Source organism: Phycodurus eques, chromosome 23 (genome assembly GCF_024500275.1).
Source record: "Phycodurus eques isolate BA_2022a chromosome 23, UOR_Pequ_1.1, whole genome shotgun sequence".
Classification (NCBI taxonomy): domain Eukaryota; kingdom Metazoa; phylum Chordata; class Actinopteri; order Syngnathiformes; family Syngnathidae; genus Phycodurus; species Phycodurus eques.
In genome coordinates, this window is record NC_084547.1 from 3,573,461 (window position 1) to 3,598,270 (window position 24,810).

The window sequence follows — 24,810 nt, forward strand, 5'->3', positions numbered from 1 at the left end:
TGGCCCGAGGGTGGACGTCCAGGACAATGCGCACACTTTCACACACACGCACGACCATTCTGAAACCGTCTGTCCGAGCGCTCTCCCGCTCCAGGAAGTGAGGCGGACCCTCGATGGCCGCGCTAAGTCCAGAGAGCTTAGCGGCCCCGAATAGGCCCCATTGTGCCTTTTGTGCTGGAAGGGATTTGGGCCTACAAACTGACCACTCTGCTGGAAGATGATGAGGATGGAAGGTCCGCTAAGGGCTGACCGGAACGCTAACTCTCTGGCACGAAAACACAGACTGCTTCCAAACGCCACGGCTCGTCTCTGGCCAAAGCTGTCGGGACTCGAAGGCAATTTCTGCCAACCGTTATTCAGCCAGCCGTGTGCTGTATTTGGCATCGGACAAATCCCACCAAACAAAGATATCGCAAAAAGTGTAGCGTCATCCCTCGCCATGTCGCGGTTCGCTTTTTGCGGTCTCACCGTATTGCCCGTTTGTGAATCGTACACGTCTAATTGTATACTCTGGATGTTTCACTGTGTAGCTTTCGCACACAGACTAATGTTACTGTGGACGCTAGTTCTCATCCCTTCACAGGTAGTCAAGGATCAGCACAGCCACGGGTGCACTTTATTGAACGAACGCTAACAAAATCACGTCTATTAAGTCTGTCTCTCTACCTCAAGTGGACCTTCCGAAGCAAGCGTGACCCCCATCATCCCAAAATGGATACTTGTAGGTCCCGCTTGTCGTCTGGAGGGATGAGCTCGGCGTGACTTGTTGGTAAAGGAAACGGAAAAGAAAGACCGAGGCGTGAGAGAAAGTGGGACGCCCTGGCATATTTTCCTGCGTGTGAAACCAGGTGTGGACGCAAGATGCGATGCAGACGGCGCTGACAGGCTGACTTTACCTGGCGCAAACCCTCTCATCACTTCGGCATGGCTGCCCCGAGGCCGAAAACCACGCCCACGCCGGCCAAGTCAAAGTCGGGATTATTGTCAACTCATTATTAGTTCTCACAACGTGACTTTTAGCTGAAGACTTGGCTACGCACTCGAGGGGTCGTAATATTTCAATTTCCCGAGGTTCAATACAAACCGTGGATGCGATGGATGGTCACGTTCTGCAGTCACATTGAAACAATGAGTGCAAATAGATAAATACGGATGATAATATAAACAGTGTTTAGTACGTATGTTATGTTACGATGCCTAATATTGATTGTACAAACGTGTTATGATACTGAATACAGTATATACAGGCCTCAAGTTCCGTTTTCAGCTCTCCCTTCTCCACCTGTGTGTGTGTGTGTGCGTGTGTGTGTGTGCGTGCATGTGTGTGTGTGTGTGTGTTTGCTCACTCCTGCATCTCCACCCTCAGCATCGTGACGTTCATGTCATTTTACTGCCACTAGGTGGTGGAAAAGAGGAAGTGCAGCTTTTTTTTTTGGGGGGGGGGGGGACACTTCTTGAATCTTACTAGATTTTTAGGTCCTGAAGAGTCCTGTAATATTTGTTGCATTAATGTATCTATTCGATCTTCTTATTGATTCATTTGAATATGTAGATTTGTTTTTCTTTAATTTATATTCATGAATTTTAGTCATTTATGTTGTTGAATCATCGATTCATTGTGAATCAATGTCCATAGCGCTCGTCCAGTTTCGGGTCAATGACGGATAATGTCGGCCATCTGTTCTTTTGCAAACGACGCGGCGTCGGGAATCATGACCTTGTCTTTCTTCCTTTTCAGGGTCATCCGGGGCCTCTCGGCGAGGTCGGGCAGAGTGGGGCAGAGGGGCCCCGCGGCAGCCCCGGGCCCGTAGCGCCCAAAGGTGAAAAGGGCCACATTGGCTTGAAAGGACCATCCGGCCCCAAAGGAGACAAAGTGGGTGTTAGCGACTGTAACGTGCTTGTTATTTTGTTGACCGTATATAGACATAAGTCTTAAAACCAATAAAGTGTTAGTGTCAACGAGGTATTTCGATTCTGTTATTGATGGATTTTGATTTGATTAATTCAACAGGGACCAATGGGAGTACCTGGATTTCAAGGAAACGATGGCGTCCTTGTGAGTGAACACGGACGGCTTTTCAATTTCTTCCACTAATATGGATAATTGGTCGTTCGTTGTTGAATTTGCCCTGAATAAATACAAAAGATACATGACCGGATCTTACCGGGGTTGACGAAGATAGCATGAAGTGTTAAAGTACTGGTGGATAGACGATATGTACTAAAAAAGAGAGTAGTCAATAAAATGGCAACTGAACAGAAGAACCTAGAACAAGGTGGCTTGAAAACAATTGTAAAGGAGAATAATTGATCTGTAAAAATGTGCAAAAGCTGAAGTAAAAATACATCAATCAAAATTCGCTTCATTTTGTTGCGCTGTTCTTGTTCTCGACGAAGCCCTAAGAAGGTGCTTAGTTCACTTCTGCCACCAGGTGGCTCTCCACAGATTGCCGTGTTTCGCTCCCTCTGTCCAAGTGTAATGGAGTTTCTCCCGGTGGGCGTAGGGTCACACCGGTCAGCAGGGTGGCAGAGGACCACCGGGACTGGACGGCTGTAACGGGACCAGAGGGGAGCCCGGGTATCCTGGCTACGGCACCGGCGGCCCCGGGCAACCTGGTTTTGCAGTAAAGACCCATCGACTTGTTTTTGCGCCATATACCTTTTACAACCTGTATAAAGGGCGATGACCTTATTTTGTGCTCTCCCAGGGACCCATCGGGCCGAAGGGTCAGAAAGGAGAACCTCGATACATCACTGATGGCGGCGTCACCGTGAGTTCTCACTAACGTCACCAGTTTATGTAAATTGTGCCGACAGCGCCATAGACTTAACGTTGCTCCGGTGGCAGTCATTGCATTTTAACAGGCATCTCCGGCTGCCGTTTCGTCTTCCGAATGCGCGCTCAACTCTTCTGGCTCTGCTTGATTTGTTATTGCACACGAACTGCCTGGAGGGCCAGCCTGCCGTTGTCAGGGAAAGGTTTCCGCAGCCAGCTGAGAGCAGAGATCATCAAAAGTGTCCTGAGATACGTCAACATTTTGCGTGGCCCACATTTACTCAATAGGGGCCATACCTTTGCGCTTGTCCTACAGCCCGGGGGGCAATTTGCGGCCCCTTACTTCATCGTGCCAATACCCCAACCTGGCAGGACCCCAACGGGGCCGGGCTGCGAAGGCCCGATTATAGCTGGTCGCAGCTCTCGTTAATTATTAATATTTCACTTGTTGTCTTCTGAGTTCGAGCCTATTTTGACATAGTAAGTAAGGACTATCACGTACCGATATCTGTTTTCAAATGTACGGAATGAAGCGTCAACAAAGTAAAGAACAAATACTTCTAATCCTAAGGAAGTTCGTTACTTTGTTGTTGATCACCACTTCCTGGAACATGTTTGAAACGTGAACAGAACTCGTAAGAAAGCCGACTTGTGCGACATTCAAAACCTGTTTGTGTGTGTGTTTGTTTGTTTCAGCGTTTACCTGGCCTTCCAGGAGAAGACGGTCGCCCCGTAAGATTTTGGACTGTTACTCTTTACGTTCACGTTTACATGTCCTGTTCTCATCTTCATCCAGATTTCAGGAGTGTAAACGTCAATGCCGGCTGCCTTCCTGTCATTTGAAAAATGTTGTACGTCTCTGCAGGGCACCAGAGGTCCCGATGGTCCAGTTGGGTTTGCTGGTCCACCCGGGCCGGAAGGATATCCCGTATGTTGGCGAAAACCGCACATGATCTTGTGTTTTCTTGCACGACATCACATGAAATGAAAAGGATGCTGAGTAAGGTTGTGTCGTTTGTCTTCAGGGCCCACCCGGTCCTCCCGGTTCACCAGGGCCGATGGTAAGCAAGCAAGCAAGCAAACAAACAAATAAAAAGACTGAGCGAATGAATTTCGAGTGAATTTCTTTTTTCGAGTGAATTATTATTTTTTTTTTATTAGGGGAGTCGTAGTGATGGATATCAAGGCGAGAAGGGAGACAAGGTATAATGTGTGTTGCTCATTGGAAATCTATCCATTTCATCCATCCCTCTTGATTGGATAAAACTCTATTTCGGACTCCAGGGCGACTTGGGTCTTCCGGGACCGAGTGGTACTCCAGGTGACGGATCTCTACGAAGTGAACAAACCCTCACGATCTACAAAGGAGATAAGGTAACAAAGAAAGGGAAGGGACAGAGAACAGTCTCATGTGGACCCCCCGCATACCGACGTTTGCTAATTCACCTATTTTTCTGGGGGGGTGGGGGGGGCTACTTATTGTCCGTTATTTGCTTTTTTTTAATACATTTTATTTTATTTTTTAAAATAAAAGTATTACTGCGGCGCCATCTTGGTGCCAATGACCTATGTTGAAGTGAGTTAAGGAGTTTAATGGAGACAAAAGTAGTGCTTTTATTGAAGCAATTATCTTCAGACATGTATCATGTATTTACAAACAAATCTCTTCAAGGGTCTGGAGACACTTTGAACCCAAATTGTTTTTTTTCCCCTCCCGCTCCGTGCCTTTGCCTGAAAGGGTGAACCTGGACCGAAGGGGATTCGTGGATTCGCTGGAAACCGTGGGCCTCCTGTAAGTGCTCATCTTACAGGAGTGTCCGTCCAAGTTTGACTTTGGAAATGCTTATCATTTTTCTTTCAACTTCAGAACCCTTTTGGTTTCCGCGGGGAATTTGGAGAGAAAGGAATACCCGGATACCCAGGGGCGAGAGTAAGAGCTTCAGATATTGAAATGAAATACTGGCAGGGAAAGAAAATGACAGCCCTAAAATTGTGTTATCGTCATCGGTCGCTTCAGGGTCCTCCGGGTTTTAACGGACCTCCCGGCCTGCCTGGACAACAGGTAAGATATGAAAAAAACTTGAGCGCTTTTATTGACATCAGTCACCCCTTCGGTTGAGTTAAGTCAAACATTTCTTCTGGGGGTGCAGGGATACAGAGGGACTCCAGGATTCCCCGGGCAACCAGGATACGGCGGACCCAAGGTAGGAGGAGTCCCACGTGCTTTTGTTTATCCTTTGACGTGACTTGCTAATCTTTCCGTTCTCGCAGTCACGTCATGTCTGTGCCATTTCAATGAAAGTTGTTCTGAATGCTGTCAATTAGGGAGACCAGGGAGAACCCGGACTCCCAGGACCTCCCGCTTTTGTCAGCGGTCCAGGCACTTCTGTTCAAGGTAAAAGTCTGACACCCAAAGCCCAAACGTGTCCAAACTGAAGGAATCCAGCGCTGTCAGAGGTGGCGAAATTACTCACCAACTGGACAGTACAGATACAGATACTTTAAAAAAAAAATGTATTTTATTTTTTTAACACCCCAAGCATTTAATTTCCTTGCAGAGTGACATATCAAGTGTTTGAGTATTTGTACTTACCTTTGACCTTTTCTTTGGCTCTCAGGACCGCCAGGTGAACCAGGCTTTAACGGGCTTCCTGGTGCACCCGGTGACCAAGGACCTCCCGGGTTTCCAGGCCCACCAGGTCCTCCGGGATTTGGGGGGTTTGGTTCCGGTAATATGCACGAACAACTCACACGAGTGTACACAGGTTAGTTCTAGTGAACCTGTCCTCTCTTTTCGGACTTCTTGCCGGCAGATCGTCCCGCCAGCTCGGGTTTCCCAGGGACCCCGGGCCCGAAGGGGGAGAAAGGTAGCCCCGGCGTGCCTGGCTACGGCACAGAAGGACTCCCGGGCTCCCCTGGACTTCCAGGGATTCCAGGGCCTCCTGGACCTCAGGGCCTCTCCAGTATGTTGGCATAGAACCAGCTAACACATTTTCTCCTCCATCATAGGTGGTGGTGATCACATTTGGCATGTTTTATCTTTATGAATGTAATTAACCTCATTGGTATGGATACAGAAGCATCATCATCATCAGGCAGTCACAGAGTTGTGCTACGCCTAAAATTATTGAATTAAAGCCAGTTTTAAGTACAGCTGCAAGACAGACAAACTGGCTGACTGACTTTACTGTCCTCCAAGGCCGACCCGTTGAGCCCTGCGTCATCTATCACGAGGGGGAAAAGCCCACTGGTCAGTGTCATCCAGGTATCCCCCAGGCGGCAGCCATATTGCGATGGTCACCATGGCAATATTTTTGCTTGCCTGGGCGAATAAATAAATAAGAAACAGCCCAGCAAACTCAACTTTCAGCAGGCGGTAGCTTAACTCTTTTTTTTTTTACGCTGCGCAAGGTGCAAGCGGTAAGTTTGGCTTACTGGTCTCTCGACTCTAAGCTGCTTTTCTCAACTTTGGCCACAGGGTGTTGCCAGTGAACATAATTCATTGATTTTACTTGCAAGCAGTTGCCGTCATAATCACACTTTGCATTCATTGCAAAATACATCAAGTGCGTGCACCACATGTGCACATTATAATCAGAGGCACATGAGCTTTGATTTTTAGGCAGCGCAATGTAAAATCAGTGAATTTGGTTCATGCTTAATGTAAAGCTGCGTTATATTTAAATGAGATTGACACAATCTAATGCTTAACATAACCTCGCAGTTCAAGCCTGTCAAAGCGATCATGACCAATGAGAACCAACTAACCCTGATTTCACACTGAGTCTCCGAGCTGCACTGTGCTTCTTCGTCATCATTTGACTGGAAAATTCATGATTTCAAGACCACCCGCTGCAAGAATTAACATTGCTCGTTTCCATTTTTGTTTGATGAGCCAGTGCAGGCGAGCCCATGAGCAAACAGTGTGAAATCTGAAATCCACATGAGTTGGAGACCTGTGATTGATTTGACTGTAAATCTGCTCTCATCCACTCATATTCAATGCGCGTGTGTCATTGCAGTTTCACCCGGCGCGAGCGTTCCGGGGGTCCCGGGGCTGCCCGGTCCCCGGGGACCGTCGGGAGAGCGAGGATATAAAGGTTTCAGAGGTAGAAACCTCCGATGAATCCGCACTTGAACACCACATGATGCTTTTGGTCTTCATCCCGTCTCCTTTTCCGCTCCACAAGGGGATCCCGGTGACTGCAACTGTATCGGCGGCGGCTCCTCGGGGCTGCCCGGGCCACCCGGATCTCCCGGTGCCAACGGCAGCCCCGGCTTCACTGGGCCAAAGGGGGAGTCTGGTGACGCGGGCTCACCTGGCTTCGGTGGCCTTCAGGGACCTCCTGTGAGTACAGTTTGAACCCTTTCCGTCGGGCGAACCACTTGAGCATTTATTTCATGTCCTACTAGTAATAACGTAGTTGTTTTCTTAGCCTCTAGAAATAATATACAGGAGTGAAAGGCAGTCGTTGAAAAAAAAAAAAAATCGTGTGCTTAAAATAGTGGACTTATTAGTGAGGCCAAAGAGCAGAGTAACTCCATGGACAGTTTAGCACCTTAGTAGCATATTGAATAAATGCTCAAACAACTTTCCGTATTTGCCAAACCCTTGTTGGTGTTTTTGTCCGATCCCTCAGGGCCGCGCCGGCGAACGTGGTTTCCTTGGCCGCAAGGGAGAAAAGGGGGTGTCTTACTACACCACTTTCGGTTTCGGAGTGAAGGGAGAGCTCGGAGCTACTGGGCCCAGAGGACCCACCGGAGAAACGGGTACACCGGGCAGGGACGGATCGCCGGGCTTCCCTGGACCCCCCGGTCCCCCAGTCAGTGCTTTAATGACGAAAAAACAAAAATAAGATCAGTAGAGGTTGCTCGATAAACGTGAGAAAACGCAAATGTCCTCTTTAGGGGGATGCCGGCATTGGCACGCGCGGAGACAGAGGTTTCCCGGGCTTCCCGGGATCCAAGGGGCGGCCCGGAGGGCCCGGCGAGCCCGGCGCCGGCTTTGCCGGCACGCCTGGTTTCCGAGGCGAGCCCGGAGAACCCGGTTTTTCCGGACTGCCGGGGCCACCAGGTTTGCCTGGACCAAGAGGTAAGTGTTGGCGGACGTTATCGGTGAGCGTCTACGGACGTGTGCGCGCGTCGTATCGTCCTTACAGGCCGAAACATCCGTCGTGACCCATCGCATTGTCCTCCTCCTCGCGCAGTAGTTACCATAGCAACAAAGCCTGAACACTTTAGGAGGGTTTTGTGAATTCAGCCAAAAACCTGGGACGGATTTTTCTCTCCCAAAGCAGCTTCCTGCCCTTCCCGCCTCGGCCGCTGCAGCATACTGTTAACGACACGATTAATGGTCTCCATTAATGAGCTTCTACACTTGCTTTGTAATCTCTCTCGGTGACAAAAGCGCTTCATTAGTGCACTCCTTGTTGCATCCTGATGAGATTTAAACTCTGAACTCCCACTGTGATTCTTTAGCCTCAGAGGACATGGATGACAATTGTATTTTGACTCCAAATCATTCGTATTCTTTTGAAAATTAAGAACAGAGGTGTCAAGCTAATTTGTTGTTGTTGCTGGCCACATCGTAGGGATGGTTACCCAAAAATGTTACCACAGACTCACGTAGCAATAAGTGCCACACAAGAACATAAAGAAGGCAGCCCCTAGTGGACAAAAAATAATCTAAAGTTGATCAGAATCCAAACACCAGAACCCTTAGACGTTGTTTTAATGTTTCCATATTCCTGTAAGTGATCAACCTCTGCTCGTCCTCCTCTGAGGCCAAACGACACAAAGTTTGCTTATCTGCAAAAAATGACTGCGTGCTCTCATTGCGCCATGCTAATGCTAAACAACCCGTTTTTGTGCTCTTAATTATGAAAGGTTATTGTCACAGGCTGGAGCAAAGAGACAAGAGTCTTTTTGCTCTTGCAGTAAGTGCGATAACCTGTTCGGAAGCATTTGAACATACTGCCTAAGCAAGCGTTTTAATGTGCCTTTGCCTTAAAATGAGCTTTTACGTCATCCAATGGAACTGATTGCTGATTTTGCTGATGTTTTCTTTGATGAACCAGATTTGGCGCATGCAAATGAAACCCTGACTGGCTTTGCTGCAATTTTCTACTTCTCTTTCTCTCCGTTTCCACCCATCCATCCATCGCTCTGTCCCCCCCGACGTCCTTGTGCACGTGCATCCGTCCAGGCGAAAACAGCTGTGGAGAGGTTATTGACAGCGAAGAGGGAACGGGTGGGTAATGAACTTTTTCATCAGCCGCCCAGCGTAACAGGCCTGGCACCGAATCTCAGAGCTTTGTACGCGGCGAGTTCTGGATTCCCAAAGACAGAGCAAAGTACAGGGAGTAAAAGATTAGTTCTCAGAGATTTGTCTTCATGTGTGGTTTTTCGTTAAGCTTCCGGTGACATACTTGGAAAAAGCCTCAAGAAAAAAAAAAGACAAATTCAAATCATAACGTTCTAATCCACCCTCACATTTGGAATTTTGTTTTTCATTTGCAACAAACAATGCTCACAATCAGCAAGTGAATCGAAGTGGGAGGATGATGATGTTTGCAAAAGTCATGAGGGCGTGGATGGAGGAAGCAGACAATCATCTGATGTCGCTTAATAACACGATTCCGTCAGAACAGTGTTTATTTCTGTTGTTTGTGGGTCTGTTTGTTGGTCCACTGCCTAATTGTGTATGGCTGCTCCCAGGCCAAGTGCTTCCCTGCACCATCCCCGGTGAGGTCGGACTGCCCGGTTTTCCCGGTGTACCTGGACGACCAGGTAAAAAGAAGAGGTTTTTAAGGTTTTTATTTCTAATTTCTCCCAATGGTCCATTTCCGCTCATCAAGCTAAAAATGCGAAAAACCATAAAACCAATCGCCAAAGTCTGATGGGGTCATCATGGGAGCCGTTTGTGTCCGTAAGGTCCCAAAGGTCAGCCGGGCTTGCCGGGAGGCCCTGGACGTCCAGGATTTGACGGCGCAAAAGGAGAGAGAGGAGAGCCCGGCTTTGGAGGGCAGCCCGGACCGCAAGGTAGCCGGCCAGTCGCCCAAAAGTTCCGGATAATCAGAGCCTGTGACCCGCATTTTTCTCTTGTCGCGACCCACTTTTACAGAAGTTAAGCACGTGATATTTTCGAACATAACGACAGTTACTCGTGTTATTTTTGTGTGTGAAAGGCTGTTTAGTTCCCGCTTAAACTTACATTCACACAGCAGGTATGCGAATAACGTTTCTGCAGCATGGCTGTCAAAGTTGTTATATTGCCATAGTCTATCGGTAACCGATGCTAACGTTGTGGTAAAGTCCTTACTTCAGTATTTGTACGAAAAATACTTCTAGGATGTGGAGTTAAAACAGCGCTAATTGGTCGTGCCTTCGTCGACCCATCCGAAATGACCCACCAGCTGAGAATAACTGACGTGGAGGACTTTTTAAATATCAGTTCTCGTTGAACCGGGAAATGTATTGGTCGATTTGTGAATCAAATGAGCCACTGAGCTTGGAGCGTCACTGAGTGTCATCAGCAAGTTGCAACAGAGATACTGGAAGAGTCACAGAAAGGCATCGAAACCTTGAACAATTGGACAGGTCAAATAAAGTTCACCTGTCAAGGTTTTTTTTTTTTTTTTAAGTGCGTTTTAGGATTATCCAGAAACTTCACCCGAAAGCCGAGTATCCCTAACGTTTGGACAGCGGCGCATGTATTTCCATCGCAGCTTTCTTTAATGGCCCCTGCTTGGTCGTCTGCCACCTCCTCCCGCAGGTTTCCCGGGACCCAGAGGGGACGGCGGAGTTCCCGGTAGCCCGGGACAAAGTTTTGACGGGAGCAGGGGGAAGGACGGTGTCCCGGGACGCCCTGGAGCCAAAGGCCAGCCTGGAGAAGTCCTGGGAGCCACAGCGGGGCCTCCGGGACGAGATGGTTTTCCCGGAGTCCCCGGAGACAAGGGCCAGCCCGGGACACCGGGAGGGGCCGGACCACCCGGTGCGTCATGTTGATGACGTTATCCTCACTTATACTTGGAATACTTTGTACACTAACATAACAAACACCTTCGTTCGATCAGGTCTTAACGGACGCTCGGGTATTCCTGGGCGTCAGGGCGAACGAGGAGTTGATGGTTTTCCTGGGCTCCCCGGTCCTCCTGGACTCCCAGGCGATCCAACCGTCGAAGTCCCCGGCCCGCCTGGAATCGATGGGAGCAATGGCCCCAGAGGCTCACCAGGTGAGGGGGCGGGGGTACCATGTTGTTCAATCCAAAACCTTGTCGTGTACAAGAAGAAGGAAGAGGAGCAAATAAGAGTTTACTTTTGATTCATCATCTTTCTTCATTTTTGAACCAGACACACGTGGCACGTTTTGTTTTGTTTCAACTCACCCGAAAGATTCTCTCCCTCTCTTTCATTTGATATTCCCACGTCTTCTGTCTTGCCTCCTCCGTCCTTTCTTTCCCTCCTTCCCACATACCGCCATCACCATCATCACCTCCATCCATCCTTTCATGCCTCCACCCGTTTCCTCTTGGTGTGGGCTCGTTCCGTATAGGCTGTCAAGGTGAGACGTCCTTCCGCACTACCGTCCGCTCCATCGTTTACCGCTTCCGTCGTCGGCCTGCGCATCCATGTTCCGGCTCAAAATGTCCATAAATCCTTGATAAAGCTCAATTGGATATTTAATGACAAAGATTTGTTTTGCGCTGACGGCCATCACGTCTGGCAGCAAATGACTTTGTGGACATTCTAGCTGTGGGACATTTGGCAATGCTGAGATTTTTCTTCCCAGCTGTTCTTTTGCAACTAGCTCTAACATTTGTAGTTGATCGACACGTTCAAGAGTAATCTGTAATTTCTTTGCAACTCGGCCTGTGTGGCCACAAACTCAACAAGGCTTCATTCTTCATTCTTAATAAAGGTCATTTTCATCATGTCCCACTCACCCAGTGGACATCTTGAAAATCCTTTTTTAAGAATCAAATCGTAGACTTTAGTTACTCCTTGGTGGTTTGAAAATGCTAATTTATTCTGGAATTGCACTTCACACTTCTTTTTTTACTTGTAGTATATTCAAAATGCTGTTCTTAAATCTAAAATCAGCCACTTAGTTCTTATATCCAATCAGTAACGCCAATAATTTGACGTGTGTATTTTCCAACCGATCAGAGTGCAATTGCAGCCAATGTGTGTGCTTGTGGTGTGTATTGACAATGCGTATGTGCAAGAAGGTGAGTTTATTTGGAAAGCCTCATAGAAGACATAAACACATTTCCTGTTAATTCATCGTTTTATATTAATTATGAAGAGTGCCTTTGATTGCGTTTTATAAACACTCATGTGTTTCTTAGTGTCGCTTCATGTCGCATCATCCGTCATCTTCCAGGTTTTCCTGGTCGAAAAGGAGACAGAGGAGACCCCGGTTTCCCAGGACCTGCTGGTATGAAGGGCACCCCAGGACTACCGGGTACCCCTGGCTCACCGGGGTCGAGGGGAGCACCCGGGCCTCCGGGACCAGGAACAAGGGTGGGATTACCGGGAATACCAGGAAGGAAGGGTACGCTCAAGTCGTCAGCATCAGAGGCCTTCACGCTCGCTTGAAGATAACAAACAGCGTTGTCATTTTTTTGTACACAGGTGAGCGAGGTTTCCCAGGGTTGACGGGCTTCCCCGGACAACCGGGACGTCCTGGAAATCCAGGATTTCCTGGGGGTAAAGGAGTGCCCGGGGGGCCTGGAAGAGATGGACTTTCTGGGGGGCCCGGCTACACTGGACAGAAAGGTAGTGTGTCCAGAGCCCGAAGGAAGTCAACCACGCCTGTCTTTTACTATTTGGTTCACAAACAATGTCGTTTTCGGCAGCCGTTTTTGGATGGAAATGTTCATTAGTTTTTAGCACATTTTAGTCTGTTCTATGTGATAGTTTTAGTTCCGTTTCAGTCGACGAAAACCCCAAAAGCTTTAAGTCTCGTTAAAAAAAAAAAAAAAAAAAGTTGAACAAATGGCCATTATTTTGTGTTCAACAAATCATTTAGACAAAATACCACAATGTTAGGAAAATAAAATGGCCTTAACTATCAAATAAAACAAATCCGTCATCTTATAGTGGTGGAGACGTTTGTGTGTCCCAATGATCCTAGGAGCGAAGTTGTCTGGGGCTTCACACCCATGGCAAACTGGTCTTAGGTGAGGGACCGGACAAAGCACGACTAAAAGACCCCTATGATGAAAAATATTCATGGATTGAGGGTTCCCTCAATCACAACCGTTCGGAGGCGGGTCACCGGGGCTTCCCTCTGGAGCCAGGCCGGGCGGTGGGGTTCGAAGGCGAGCGCCTGGTGGCCGGGCCTGCACAGGCCGAAAGGGTAACGTGGGTCCCACTTCCTATGGGCTCACCCCCTGTGGGAGGGGCCATAGGGGTAGGGTGCGGTGTGAGCTGGGCGGCGGCCGAAGGCAGGGACCTTGGCGAGCCGATCCCCGGCGACAGAAGCTGGCTCTAGGGACGTGGAATGTCACCTCTGTGGCAGGGAGGAGCCCGAGCTGGTGTGTGAGGTCGAGAAGTTCCGACTAGATATAGTCGGGCTCTGGTACCAGTCAGTCCTCTTGAGAGGGGTTGCAATCTAAGACAAACAAATGTCCATGGACTGTGTTTTCCTATTCAGGTGAGCCAGGGTTACCCGGTCCCGCCGGCCCGCCCGGCCCTCCGGTTTCAGTTGTGTCTGGAGGCAGAGGAGACCCCGGAACCCCTGGAGGCAGTGGCCTTCCTGGCTTCACCGGACCAAGAGGTATACATTGGTTCTCTTCATTTCTGAGAGGTGAGATGCACAAGACATGTAAAAACTGTCTTTGTTTTCCACAGGTGACAAAGGGCTTCCAGGCCAGCCGGGTCGTCAGGGTCTGCCTGGACTTCCGGGTTTTGCCGAACAGAGTAAAGGGCAGCCGGGACAACCTGGTTTCCCAGGGCAGCCGGGATTTCCCGGCGGCCCAGGTCCTAAAGGTGAAGCTGGAATCCTGGGATTCCCTGGCATGTCTGGACCAAGGGTAAGGAAACCAGCACAAATGGAAACATACACTACTCACAAGGAATAGTTGGCTTGAGGGTGAAATTTCAGGAAGCAGCTAAAACGCGATGTCCAACTGTTTAATGTTTCAGTGCTTTTTGCACAACAAAGCTGAATATCCATAACTTTTTGTGAGTAGTGTACGCCGCATAGGTTTTAGACAGTGAGCTTCAAGTTGTTGTTATTATTATTATTATTTTTATTTATTTTTTTAAGGGAGACGACGGCTTACCTGGTATCCCTGGCAATCCTGGACAGCCTGGTCGTCCCGGTACCAAGGGTGAGTTCAATTTCACATCACACACAAAAACATTGAATGTATACTTTTATAATCTACAGTATTTACATTTATTTCTCAGGTCAGCCTGGAGAGTCTTTTGGCTTTCCAGGAGCGCCAGGCTTTAAAGGGCAGCCCGGAGATTCAGGATTTCCAGGTAAAAACAGAGGGGAAAGGGCGCGACCCACAACAGTTCAATCACCTCGCATTGACCGAACAGTGTCTTCCTCGAGGTGGTCGTGGCAATAATGGCGCTCCTGGTGATGACGGCTTCCCAGGAAGTCCTGGTTTCCCTGGAGTCAAGGGAGGACCTGGAGAAGCTGGATTGCCTGGAATAATGGGTGAGCGCAACGATAGCTGCCACGTTTGAATTCTTCTTTAGTCGACCGTTTGGCATCTATGTACGTCGACAGAAGTATTTATGTGCTCATGTTGGCAGGTTCACCTGGTTACCCCGGACCAAAAGGTCAGTCTGGTTTCCCCGGACCAAGAGCGCCAGATGGAACCCCTGGTTCGCCCGGAGGCCCAGGAGGTCCCGGACCTAAAGGTTAGATGACGACTGCATGCTTTTCTGTTTTTCTGAGTGGGACATAAATGTTAGACACTTGTTGTTTTTACAGGTCTTCCTGGATCTCCTGGTTTGGACGGCCTTAACGGCCTCCGTGGACCTAAAGGCCTTCCTGGGACACCTGGTAATTAGCTTTTGAAATGTCAGGAGAAGATTTATGATATTTATGTTGCGTTTTTTTTAATTTTTTTTATTGTACAACTAATGTTGTTTTGTTGTTGATGCAGGGGCGAGTGGGAGAGCGCGCCAGGGTGCCCCTGGTATTCCGGGCTTGAAGGGCGAAAGAGGAGTCTCCTACCCAGGAACACCAGGTTTCCCAGGACAGAAGGGAGAGAGAGGAGAGTCAGGTGAGTCATGGGAAATATTTACAGTTGGACGGACGGACTGACGGATTAGATCAGTATAGGATGTAATATAATGGGCTGAGGGCTTGTGTGTGTGTATATGGTCAGGTGGTCCTGGACTCACAGGATTTCCGGGTCGACCTGGACTCCCCGGTAGGTCAGTTGGCTCAGACATCCCAGGGCCATTGGGAGATCCCGGCCTCCCTGGACTGGATGGAGAGTTCGGTAAGCGCATATCTTTAATTACATTCCCTTCCTACTTGACTTTTTCCTGTCTCACCTCCCTCTCTCCTCTTCAGGTTTGACCGGTCCTCCGGGCCCTCCTGGGCCACCCGGCCCTGGCACAGACCAGGGAGAAAGGGGTGATCCTGGGCTCCCGGGTTACCCTGGAACCCCTGGCAGGAAAGGAGAACCAGGGATCCCCGGAGGCCCCGGAATCTCGGGCAGTCCTGGCTTCAAAGGTAGACCTGGGCTTCTTTGAGACCATCTCCAGTGCTCCTATGGTTTTCACTGGGCACAGTTTTGACACCATTAAATCTACTTTCTAGGACTACAAGGGGACACTGGATTCAGCGGCGGTCCAGGTCTTAAGGGTTTTTCTGGTGACCCAGGCTATTACGGAAGCAAAGGAGCCAAGGGCTTCCGAGGTAGGGGCACTATAAACTTCCCAGATGCGGATCAAGCAGTGATGTGACTTTAGCGGTGACAAAAAATCTGTGTTACATCCTGCCCACCTCCCCAGGCCCTGCGGGTCCGAAGGGTCGCCCCGGTATCACACTCCCCGGGACATTTCAGCAGTTTGAGCGACCCTTCGGAGACGGCGGTCCTCCAGGTGGACCTGGACCCCGTGGTTTCTCTGGAGTGCCCGGTCAGCCTGGGATGCCTGGACATCCAGGTGAATATTGATAGATTATGTATCATTGTTGTAATCTGTCATATACAGTGTTACCTTACGTTACGGACGAGCGTCAGATTTGTCACCGCTCGAGTGAAGTCATCGCATTTGCCAATGCTAAATGAGATACTAAATGAGAACACTCGCAAGGAGCTGCTGTTGGCCAAAACTCATGCCCAAACGCTCACGATGAACTCGTAACCCAGCCAACATGACCCCAGCTCTTGACCTCGTTCGCTGGGCAGGAGACCAGTCAGAAGACCATTACAATAGTCAAATTTTCAGTCAAGGTTTCAGACTTGTTTTTGTAAAGAAAGTGACCGCATGTATTTACTAACAGCAATCCCCTTTTCTTCACTGCAAAAAACAATTTGATTTTGTTGCTGATTAATTGAAGGAAATTTTAGTTCATCCGTGTTATTTGTTTTAGACGGTGACAAAATACTGTAACTGAACTGTAGTCATCTGGAGACACTGCTAAATGTAACTGTGTGTCATTTGCATAGCTATGATAGTCAACATCAAAATTCTGAAGAATTTGACCCAAGGGTAGCATCGACCGGTAAAACACAAAGGGTCCGAGAATAGACCCTTGAGGGACCCCACGTCATTGCCATTCCCATGTTTTTTTTATGTGCGGATTAATGGCATTTCAATTCATTTCAAAAAATCTATTTGATATGCGAATAAATTGACTTACGAGCTCAGTCACAGAATCAATTAAACTCCTCAGTCATGGTACGACAAAACCATGTACACTTTTCACAAAATCAAACATTCCCTTTTCACCTCAGGTTCAAAGGGACGTCCCGGTTCTGTTGGTAAACTGGGCCGCACTGGTTCTGTTGGTCTGCCTGGACCAGTTGGTGACCCGGGTCCTCCGGGTTTCCCTGGACCCACTGGAGAACAAGGTCTATTTTAGTGTTTTTTTTCCTCACGCTCTGCAAGAGATACATGTAATAATCTTTTTGCGTGCTCCTTCTCAGGCCTTCCCGGTACCGTCGGTCGGCCCGGCGGTCCCGGCTCCGTGGGGCGCAGCATCAGTATCGGCTACACTCTGGTGAAGCACAGCCAAAACGTGCAGGTTCCAATGTGTCCTCAGGGCATGGCCAAGCTGTGGGACGGTTACAGCTTGCTTTACGTGGAGGGTCAAGAGAAGGCACACAACCAGGACCTCGGTATGAAAATTTGCCAGATGAGACGACTTTTGCCGGAAACAACGCAACTTATCTTTGTGTCTCCAGGTCAGCCGGGGTCCTGCCTACCCAGGTTCAGCACCATCCCCTTCCTCTACTGCTCCCCCAACGAAGTGTGCTACTACGCCAGCCGCAATGACAAATCTTACTGGCTCTCCACCACCGCGCCCATCCCCATGATGCCCGTGGCCCAGATTCAGATTCGGCCTTACATCAGCAGGTATTGAGTTTTTCCAGCTCTGTGTGCTTAGGTGGGGAATTCAGTGCTCCTCCTCCTCTACATTTAAAATGTTTTCTTCCGCTAGGTGTTCGGTGTGCGAGGCGCCGTCTCAGGCGGTGGCAGTCCACAGTCAGGACTTGACCATTCCTAATTGCCCCCCTGGCTGGAGGAGTCTCTGGATAGGCTACTCCTTCCTCATGGTAAGCGTATACCACAAACTATGATCCCGAAAGAACATTAGCCTGAAAAATAAATAGCTTGCAGATGATTTCAACAGAGCAAAAACACACGCACGCAGGTGAAGACTCTCTTAGCGTGATACAAACAAAATGCTTTTTTTTTCAATACAGCACACAGCGGCCGGGGCCGAAGGCGGCGGCCAGTCCCTGGTGTCCCCCGGCTCGTGCCTGGAAGATTTCCGGGCGACGCCGTTCATTGAGTGCAACGGCGCCAAAGGGACGTGCCATTACTTCGGCAACAAGTACAGCTTCTGGCTGACCACGGTGGATCCCAACGGCGAGTTTGTCTACTCGCCGGCGCAGGAGACCCTGAAGGGAGGCCAGGAGCGCTCCAAAGTCAGCCGCTGCCAAGTGTGCAGCAAGGTCTTGTAGGAAGAGGAGACGATCGGAATTGACGAGGTGATGGGCAAAGAAATCTTTCAAAGCAAAGAACATGTGACTGAAAATGAGCCACCTCTGCTTCAAAATAGTTTTTGTCATCCCCTTTCGGAATGAATGGCTTATCGGGGGGGTGAAATGATGAGAGAGAAGGGTTGTGCTCTCCTCCAGAATATCACTGACAAAGGTGCTACGTGTTTCGTGTTATATATTGTCTTTGCTCCTCTTGCCGTTGTTCGGGGGCGGAAACCATTCTCGGCTACCTCAGAGCGTGCCGACGTTTCCGCATTGCGCTGCGCTGTGTTAGCCGCGGGCATCTGCATCACTTGTTTGAATTTGTTTCGCAGCTGATTTAACTACAGCGCACGTGCACACAAAAAAAACATTGAATTAAAAAAAAAAAAAAAAAAAAAACAGCTTGACCCTGAAACACACAGTTTGTGGTGAAATACACATCAACAATAGTTTGTCCGTTCCTAAAAGCTTTTTTATTTTTTTTAAGGACTGGTTAACATTCATGTCTACTTATACTATTTGCATGCTTTCATCAGATGCGAAAAGGAATATTCCTGAATTTTCAAGCGACTGTGGCGACAGTATTATTTGGGAGAAGTTTGCCCCTAATCATTTTGTGTTAGGTCGCTCCCTGCAGGTACTCACTATTAACGACAACAGATGTAAAGGCGCAGCACATTCGGTTTTTGTTACATTCACGGCGCTTCACTTATTAACTTGGATTCTTTTTAGTCGGCGTGTATGTTGTTTTTGTTGACCTCCTCACCGGTGCTACTAGGAGCTGCATTCGTCAAAGCAGCACTTTTCCACAAATTCCCTCGCACAGCTACCCAACACCAGTTCTGGATGACTTGAACGAGGCCACGTTTCATATTTTTTTGCACTGACAATGTTTTGGAATAAATATGGCAAACCAAACCACTTGCCGGGCTGTAAACCCTTTTTTATTTTTATTTTTTTTATAATTTTTTTTTTTCCCCCACTTTTTGTGCTACACCAAAAGTAATCCAACACAACAAACACTTGTCATATAGAATGTTAATTATTGCTGTACATAGTTTTTACTGTACTTCCCTGCATTTTCTCCCTCATTAATGCTTTTAGTGCTCTATTGTTTTTATATTCTTCTCATTTCTGTAATGGTCTTTGGATGGATGGAGTTTCTGCTTGTAAACAATTTCTCAAGGATGTACTGCTGAATTCCAAATGATATAAATAAGAATAAAAGAGATCCCTGAATGGTGAAAGCTTTGGGGCTTGGAACCACTATGACCACGTCGATAGCTCTGTCTTTTTTATTGTTCCGTTATCTGAAATGTAAGTATTTTATCATGATACTAGCCATTGTTTTTGTTTCCTGGGAGAGAAGAGATGGGCAGAGAGCGTGTACATTAACATTTGGCTGGGGGGGGGCCTTTAGGAGTGTTCTATATGGAAAATATATATTCACTCTGATGATTGATTGAACATGTTATGCATCCAGTGTCAGCAGTGATGAGAAAATAAATGTGGTTTTCCTCAAAGAGGACCAGAACCAAATAAAATCAAATGTGGACTTTTCTCTGTGCGCACAACTACATTTTGTATGTTATCTATCCATGTCACCAAAGTGTCGTGTCAGGCCATGGCAAAAGGTAAAATTAACCAGAATTTTGTGTTTAACTAAACAGGACCAGATTTCACAATCAATCAATTTGTTTGTAAATTGAGGCGGGAGCCTGGTATATACATATTCAAGCTTTCACAAAAATAAATAAACAGGTCTCGTCAAATGTATCCATCGTCTCAAGACCTTTTTGTTTTTAACACGTTTCTCAAGACTGTCCTATATTTGGCCACAAGGCGGCGCCAACCCACGCCGGAAGTCAGAGGGCAGGACCGAGCTCAACTGCTTCCGGGTTGCATGTTTGGCGGGGAATATTTGTCACATGCCTGGTGATGGCGTTTTATTTATTTATTTGCTTTACCTGCTGTTATGGCGCAAGAGAACGACTTTGTTTGAAAGCGAGACACACGCATTGTGTTGCGTTGTGCGGCTAAATCTGTGCAACGTGTGCACAAATGTGTGCAACGTGTGCACAAATGTGCCGTTTGGGCTGCGGTTTGCTTTCATTTCCGGTGTCAGGGCTCGCGCGAATTCGAGGCAGGTGTGCACAAAATGGCGTCAATTAGTTGCACACACGTGCTCTAAATTGCCACAAGCATCAAATGGCGAGTGTCCGGTCTGCGTTTTCTCAGTTAAGTGAGCACGCTCGTTTGGCTTGAAAAGGTTTGTTAGTTATTTAAATGACTGGGTTGAAAAATGTTTGTTGTTTGTACGTGTTTTCCACAGTGGTTTTGTGCTTGTTGCGGAATTGAGGTATAGGCTTGGTTTAGCGCACAAGGTCACAATTCACATTTCATTTGTTTATTCTCTTTTTTTTTTATGCTGGCCAGCTCTTGCATTTTTTTTCTTTTCTTTAAACTCTTGTAAAAGACACACCTGATGACTTCGTGATTGTGAATTTAACTATGTTTATTTTTTTTTATTTTTTTTCCAGAACTAAGTGTGTGAAGGGATTTTGTTGCATTTGTCCTTTTTTTTCCCTCGTGTAATGTAATACTTTTTGTTTGTCTGGCTTTTTGTATTTTATTTTTGGTACTTAAGTTCTGGCTGGGTTAAAAAAAACATTTTCCTTCAACCTCAAATCTGTGGTATTGTAACATTGCATTTTTTTGGTTTCAATCCTGTTATTAATGTGAAGTGTTTTAATATACAATTTGATTTTCCCATAATGCATTTTGTTTGAGTAGTGTATTCAACCATTTCCTTTTTTTTTTTTTGGTTGGGGGGGGGGGGGTTCTTTTATTATAAGTGAGTCTTGTGAAGTTTGTCAAATGTATATATATTTTTTTTCAAATCAATTTTAGCAATGTACTTTTTATTTTCAATCTTACTGTTCATGTGGCATGTTGAATAATGTCCAATTTATTTTCTTTTACAAACCTGCTGTCAATATTGTGTATTGAATGTTTGCACTGTTTTTATTTTTTTTTTTATAGGTTATTTTTGATTGGTCTTGTGAGGTTTTGCTTTCTGGGTCATTCATTCATATATATTTTAATCTTGCAATTTATCTTAGTGTTGCAGGGCGAAGGTTAAAGCTGGATCAGATGAGGGTAATATGAACAAACATGCTCAAATTATAATTGGCAGTTACGCAACTAATGGTGCATGTGTTTTGCTGATTGGACGAGTGACAGGAACAATTCCACATCAATTCAGGAATCAACTGGTCTGTGCATAACCTGTCTGTGGGGAGCATGTGAATAGGAGGGGGCAGCGTATTGAGCTTTGTGGTTTGCCTTCATTGACCGTAGCTGTGGAAGTCCTGAGCTTTTGAGGTATGCCTTGGTGTTATGTTAGGTCTGATTGTAATGAGGTTGTACATGGAAAGGGTTAAGGGTTAGTGCAGTCAATTGTTGTTTGGAGGATCTTGTTGAGATGGTCTGCTAGTGTAGTTTGCTCGTCTGGGTCACGAGCAGCTTGTGAAGCAGTGAAGGGTTTGAGGGAGGAAACAAACACAACTCAAAATTATGTTTAAGGGTGGAGGTGACTTCAGATTGGATGAGGCACAAAGAGGGAACAAGACCGGGGTAATGAGTAAATGCACATATCAAGAAGCGACTTGCATGCCGCTTTTTTATTTTTTTATTTTTATTTTATTTAATTTATTTTTTTCCCCCTCTCCTTCCTCCCCCAAGGTGGACAATGTGTCAAATGGGACAAAAAGCCAGGTAAAATAAGTGTAGTGCAAGGAAATATGGCCCAAAAATCCAATTTTTTTGTGGGGGTGAAATGGTGATGCTCCAGAGCAGCAGTTTATTTAGAGTTGACGTGTACAGTGCAGGCTTTAAACAAGCAATCAATCGTATTGATCAACGCAAATAAAACGTGTACTGTGTTTCCAGGGTGAAGCAGACTGTGGATCAGGCGAGCCGCACTAAGAGGAACTGGACCAGGTAAGAACTACATAAATGTACAAATCAAGAAATGACCGCCACACAACTAACCTTTTTGTTGTTGTTGTCGGCCCCCCAGGTGGGGGGGGGGCTCTTTTCCACCATGGACGAGTTGGCTGGCACAAAAACCCAGGTAACTAAAGTCTGCATGCATGAGTAGTGCTGTGAAATGTCCACATGTCATAAGCTGTATGGTGATAATGTATCCCAGTTTTACAACATTACAAATTGAATAAAAGTATTTCATTCTGCATAGTTTTTTTGCAAATCTTTCATTAGTGTACTTTTCTTTTTGTTCCTGCTCGCTGTGTTGACGAATAGCGGCTTTTGTGCAGGACGGCGGTGGAATGGGAAAGAACTATTCTTCTGTCTGTTATTTCCACCTGCTGGCCAAGGCGGAGCAACACAATGAATTGGAGGATGCACAAACTGTTTAGTTCTCGACATTCTATTAATTTTTTTCATGACTCAATGTTTTTCTAATGTATGATATAATGAAGTGCTATTTTCCCTTATTAAATTTGAGATACAAATGGAGCGGCTGGAGCTGCGGTGCGGCCGACACCACCATGGAGCTGAACACGCTCGAGACTGGAGAGATGATCGTGGACTTCAGGAGGATTCCCCCCCACCCACCCTTGAGGACTTGCACGCGGCCAGAGCCGGTCACCGGCTCCTTCCCTCGGGTAGGCGCTACCCATCAATGCAAACTAGCAGACATTCCAACAGCTTCTTCACTCTTGCAATAACCTTCTTAAACACCTAACCTACAATTCCATTGCAACATGCTGGAAATTTTTTTGGCGCGAGTTTGTCGTCACATTTCTGTCGGGCCAAATCTATATTACTCGTGCCGCTGCACTATTTGCATATCTGTTGTTGACCGATACTGGCCACTCATGCCAGAGTAGACTGAGGAGTATCTGCAACATTGTCTCGGCGCCCTTTGCACAACGGTCACTGCACCGGACTATAGCAGTATTAGTCATTCGAACTGCTCTAAGTGCTAGTAAGTGCTAATTGTAAAAAAAAAAAAAAAATGTACCAGCATAACCAGATAACAACTAGTAACCCTTTTGCTCAGTGACTGTTTTTTGTCAATGTCATTATGTCTCTAAAGAGTTCTGTCAATTGACTGTTGTCGTACTTGAGCGGCTCCAATTCCCGGAGACAAATTCCTTGTTTTTTGGACATGGCAAATAAAGAGGATTCTGGTCATGGAATCCATTACTCATCTAGGGCACCACTGTATGATGCATCATGAATTTTATATTGCGACCAAAAAAAAAAAATCTCCATTAATGAAGTTTTTTTTTTTTTTTTTTTTTTTTTTTTTAATAAAGAAAAAAAGCACAAGTATTTGCCATTAGGTGTCTTTACCTGAATAAATAATCCTAGTATATCTAACAGATGGTAAAAGTTTTTTGAGCGACAAGGACTTGTGAGCGCAAACCTGAGATACGAGTGCTGTCTGGTGACGCGTCTCAACTCCCTTTGCAACAAGCAGCCTTTTGACATATTGGAAAATATTCTTTAAAAAAAAAAAAAAAAAAAAAGGGCGCGGGGCTTCAAGCTGCGTTTTCTCACGCGACGAAGCAGATGTTTGTAACTGTGGCAATGTGTTGCAGGCTTTTGACTGGCAGCGGTGCAGCAGCGCGGAAGGAAAGGTTTGTGCATGGGTTTGCGTGGAGCACAGCACGTTCACACTTCGCTTTGGGCTTAGCACGTTTTAGTTCTTTTGTTTCTCTTTTCATTTTTGTGTGCTGGCCAGCTCCTTTGTGTATTTCTTTTTTTGAATTGTTTTAAATGACATGTGATGGTTTTGTCACTGACCAAATGTTTGGTTGTTTTAAGTGTTCATGTGCCGTGATTCTTCGATGGCATTTTCTTTACGGTGGGAAATTGTCTTTTTTTTTTTGTCTTTTCATGAATTTTCTGGATGGTCTGAAACTTGACTGTAAAATTAAAACATGTATTATTTTGAAATCTGGTTTTGTAATGCATTGGATTAGATTTTGTGTTTTTCTTCCCCCCCACTGTTAATGTGGTGTGTTTTATGTTGTGATTTGTTTGACAAGCTACCTGTTTAATGTGAGATGGTTTATTTGAATGTACTTTTTTAAAATTTGTCTTTTTTGTAGTTCGATGGGGTTTTATGAAGTTTGCTGTCAGGGTCATGTAATTTTTTTAAAAACTTGCAATCGGTTTTCTTGCAAGGCAGAAGTCGTGTTGAGTCAGACAAGGGTAATGCGTACAAACGCACAAATGGATTAAAAGTTTCCAACTCTCGCTTGTGTAGGTTGCAAAACGTTGTCCCCGCCGGGTGGGATGAGGGGAAGGGACGATTCCGCAATCAAGTGGCGCACAAACAAGTTTGTCTGTGTATCATTTTGTCTGAGGCGCGTGTTATCATAGTGAGCAGGAGGGGGCAGAGTACTTTGTGACAGAACTTTGTGGTTGGTCTTGGTTGACTGTAGCTACAGTTTGTTTTTGGTTGTTAACTAAAAAGTTAAGGGCAAGGGGGAAAAAGCTGTTAGAATGTCTGCTTGTTGTAGTTTGCATTGTTCAGTACCGCTTACCTGAAGGAAGGAGCTGGAAGAGGAGGTGCCCAGGATGTGGAGGCTCCAAGAAGATTTTGCATACTCTTAGTTCTGTCTGCATGCAAGTCTTCAAGGGTGGGTAGCTTTTCAGCAGTTTTGGTTGTCTGTTGCAGTTTCTTTTTTTTTTTTTTTTTTTATATTTCTTTTTTTTTTTTTTTTTTTTTTTCCTTCTTCTCTTCTTTCTTCTCTCCCCTCTCTCTAGCAGAACACCGGACTGATTCGTTGACTGCAGTGGAGAACG

General features: G+C 46.5%; 1 protein-coding gene and 1 long non-coding RNA gene across 5 annotated transcripts in view; both read left to right on the plus strand.

Annotated features, from left to right (window-relative positions):
* col4a6 (collagen, type IV, alpha 6) overlaps positions 1-18,382 on the plus strand; it is a 44,289-nt gene extending 25,907 nt beyond the window's left edge. For 2 of the 4 annotated variants that reach the window (XM_061669099.1, XM_061669100.1), the window contains 45 exons: positions 1,739-1,873; positions 2,012-2,056; positions 2,505-2,624; positions 2,709-2,771; positions 3,473-3,508; positions 3,642-3,704; positions 3,802-3,837; positions 3,938-3,979; positions 4,061-4,150; positions 4,515-4,568; positions 4,644-4,706; positions 4,794-4,838; positions 4,927-4,980; positions 5,102-5,171; positions 5,395-5,505; positions 5,590-5,739; positions 5,976-6,026; positions 6,799-6,885; positions 6,967-7,124; positions 7,417-7,599; positions 7,685-7,868; positions 8,982-9,026; positions 9,494-9,565; positions 9,710-9,817; positions 10,551-10,769; positions 10,852-11,010; positions 12,162-12,332; positions 12,413-12,556; positions 13,437-13,559; positions 13,634-13,815; positions 14,052-14,115; positions 14,195-14,269; positions 14,346-14,453; positions 14,552-14,659; positions 14,733-14,804; positions 14,908-15,027; positions 15,133-15,249; positions 15,324-15,485; positions 15,573-15,671; positions 15,767-15,919; positions 16,714-16,830; positions 16,906-17,097; positions 17,164-17,335; positions 17,421-17,535; positions 17,686-18,382. In XM_061669099.1, the coding sequence (XP_061525083.1) occupies positions 1,739-1,873; positions 2,012-2,056; positions 2,505-2,624; positions 2,709-2,771; positions 3,473-3,508; positions 3,642-3,704; positions 3,802-3,837; positions 3,938-3,979; positions 4,061-4,150; positions 4,515-4,568; positions 4,644-4,706; positions 4,794-4,838; positions 4,927-4,980; positions 5,102-5,171; positions 5,395-5,505; positions 5,590-5,739; positions 5,976-6,026; positions 6,799-6,885; positions 6,967-7,124; positions 7,417-7,599; positions 7,685-7,868; positions 8,982-9,026; positions 9,494-9,565; positions 9,710-9,817; positions 10,551-10,769; positions 10,852-11,010; positions 12,162-12,332; positions 12,413-12,556; positions 13,437-13,559; positions 13,634-13,815; positions 14,052-14,115; positions 14,195-14,269; positions 14,346-14,453; positions 14,552-14,659; positions 14,733-14,804; positions 14,908-15,027; positions 15,133-15,249; positions 15,324-15,485; positions 15,573-15,671; positions 15,767-15,919; positions 16,714-16,830; positions 16,906-17,097; positions 17,164-17,335; positions 17,421-17,535; positions 17,686-17,946 (4,998 nt within the window). In that variant the 3' untranslated portion in view covers positions 17,947-18,382. The remainder of the gene's footprint in view (positions 1-1,738; positions 1,874-2,011; positions 2,057-2,504; positions 2,625-2,708; positions 2,772-3,472; positions 3,509-3,641; positions 3,705-3,801; positions 3,838-3,937; positions 3,980-4,060; positions 4,151-4,514; positions 4,569-4,643; positions 4,707-4,793; positions 4,839-4,926; positions 4,981-5,101; positions 5,172-5,394; positions 5,506-5,589; positions 5,740-5,975; positions 6,027-6,798; positions 6,886-6,966; positions 7,125-7,416; positions 7,600-7,684; positions 7,869-8,981; positions 9,027-9,493; positions 9,566-9,709; positions 9,818-10,550; positions 10,770-10,851; positions 11,011-12,161; positions 12,333-12,412; positions 12,557-13,436; positions 13,560-13,633; positions 13,816-14,051; positions 14,116-14,194; positions 14,270-14,345; positions 14,454-14,551; positions 14,660-14,732; positions 14,805-14,907; positions 15,028-15,132; positions 15,250-15,323; positions 15,486-15,572; positions 15,672-15,766; positions 15,920-16,713; positions 16,831-16,905; positions 17,098-17,163; positions 17,336-17,420; positions 17,536-17,685) is intronic. The other 2 variants (XM_061669101.1, XM_061669102.1) reach the window with 2 other exon arrangements.
* Positions 18,383-22,060: 3,678 nt separating this feature from the next.
* Positions 22,061-23,902, plus strand: LOC133397970 (uncharacterized). Its single transcript, XR_009767709.1, has 3 exons — positions 22,061-22,102; positions 22,305-22,655; positions 23,598-23,902. It is a non-coding gene; the product is annotated as an uncharacterized LOC133397970 (long non-coding RNA).
* Positions 23,903-24,810: the final 908 nt, after the last annotated feature.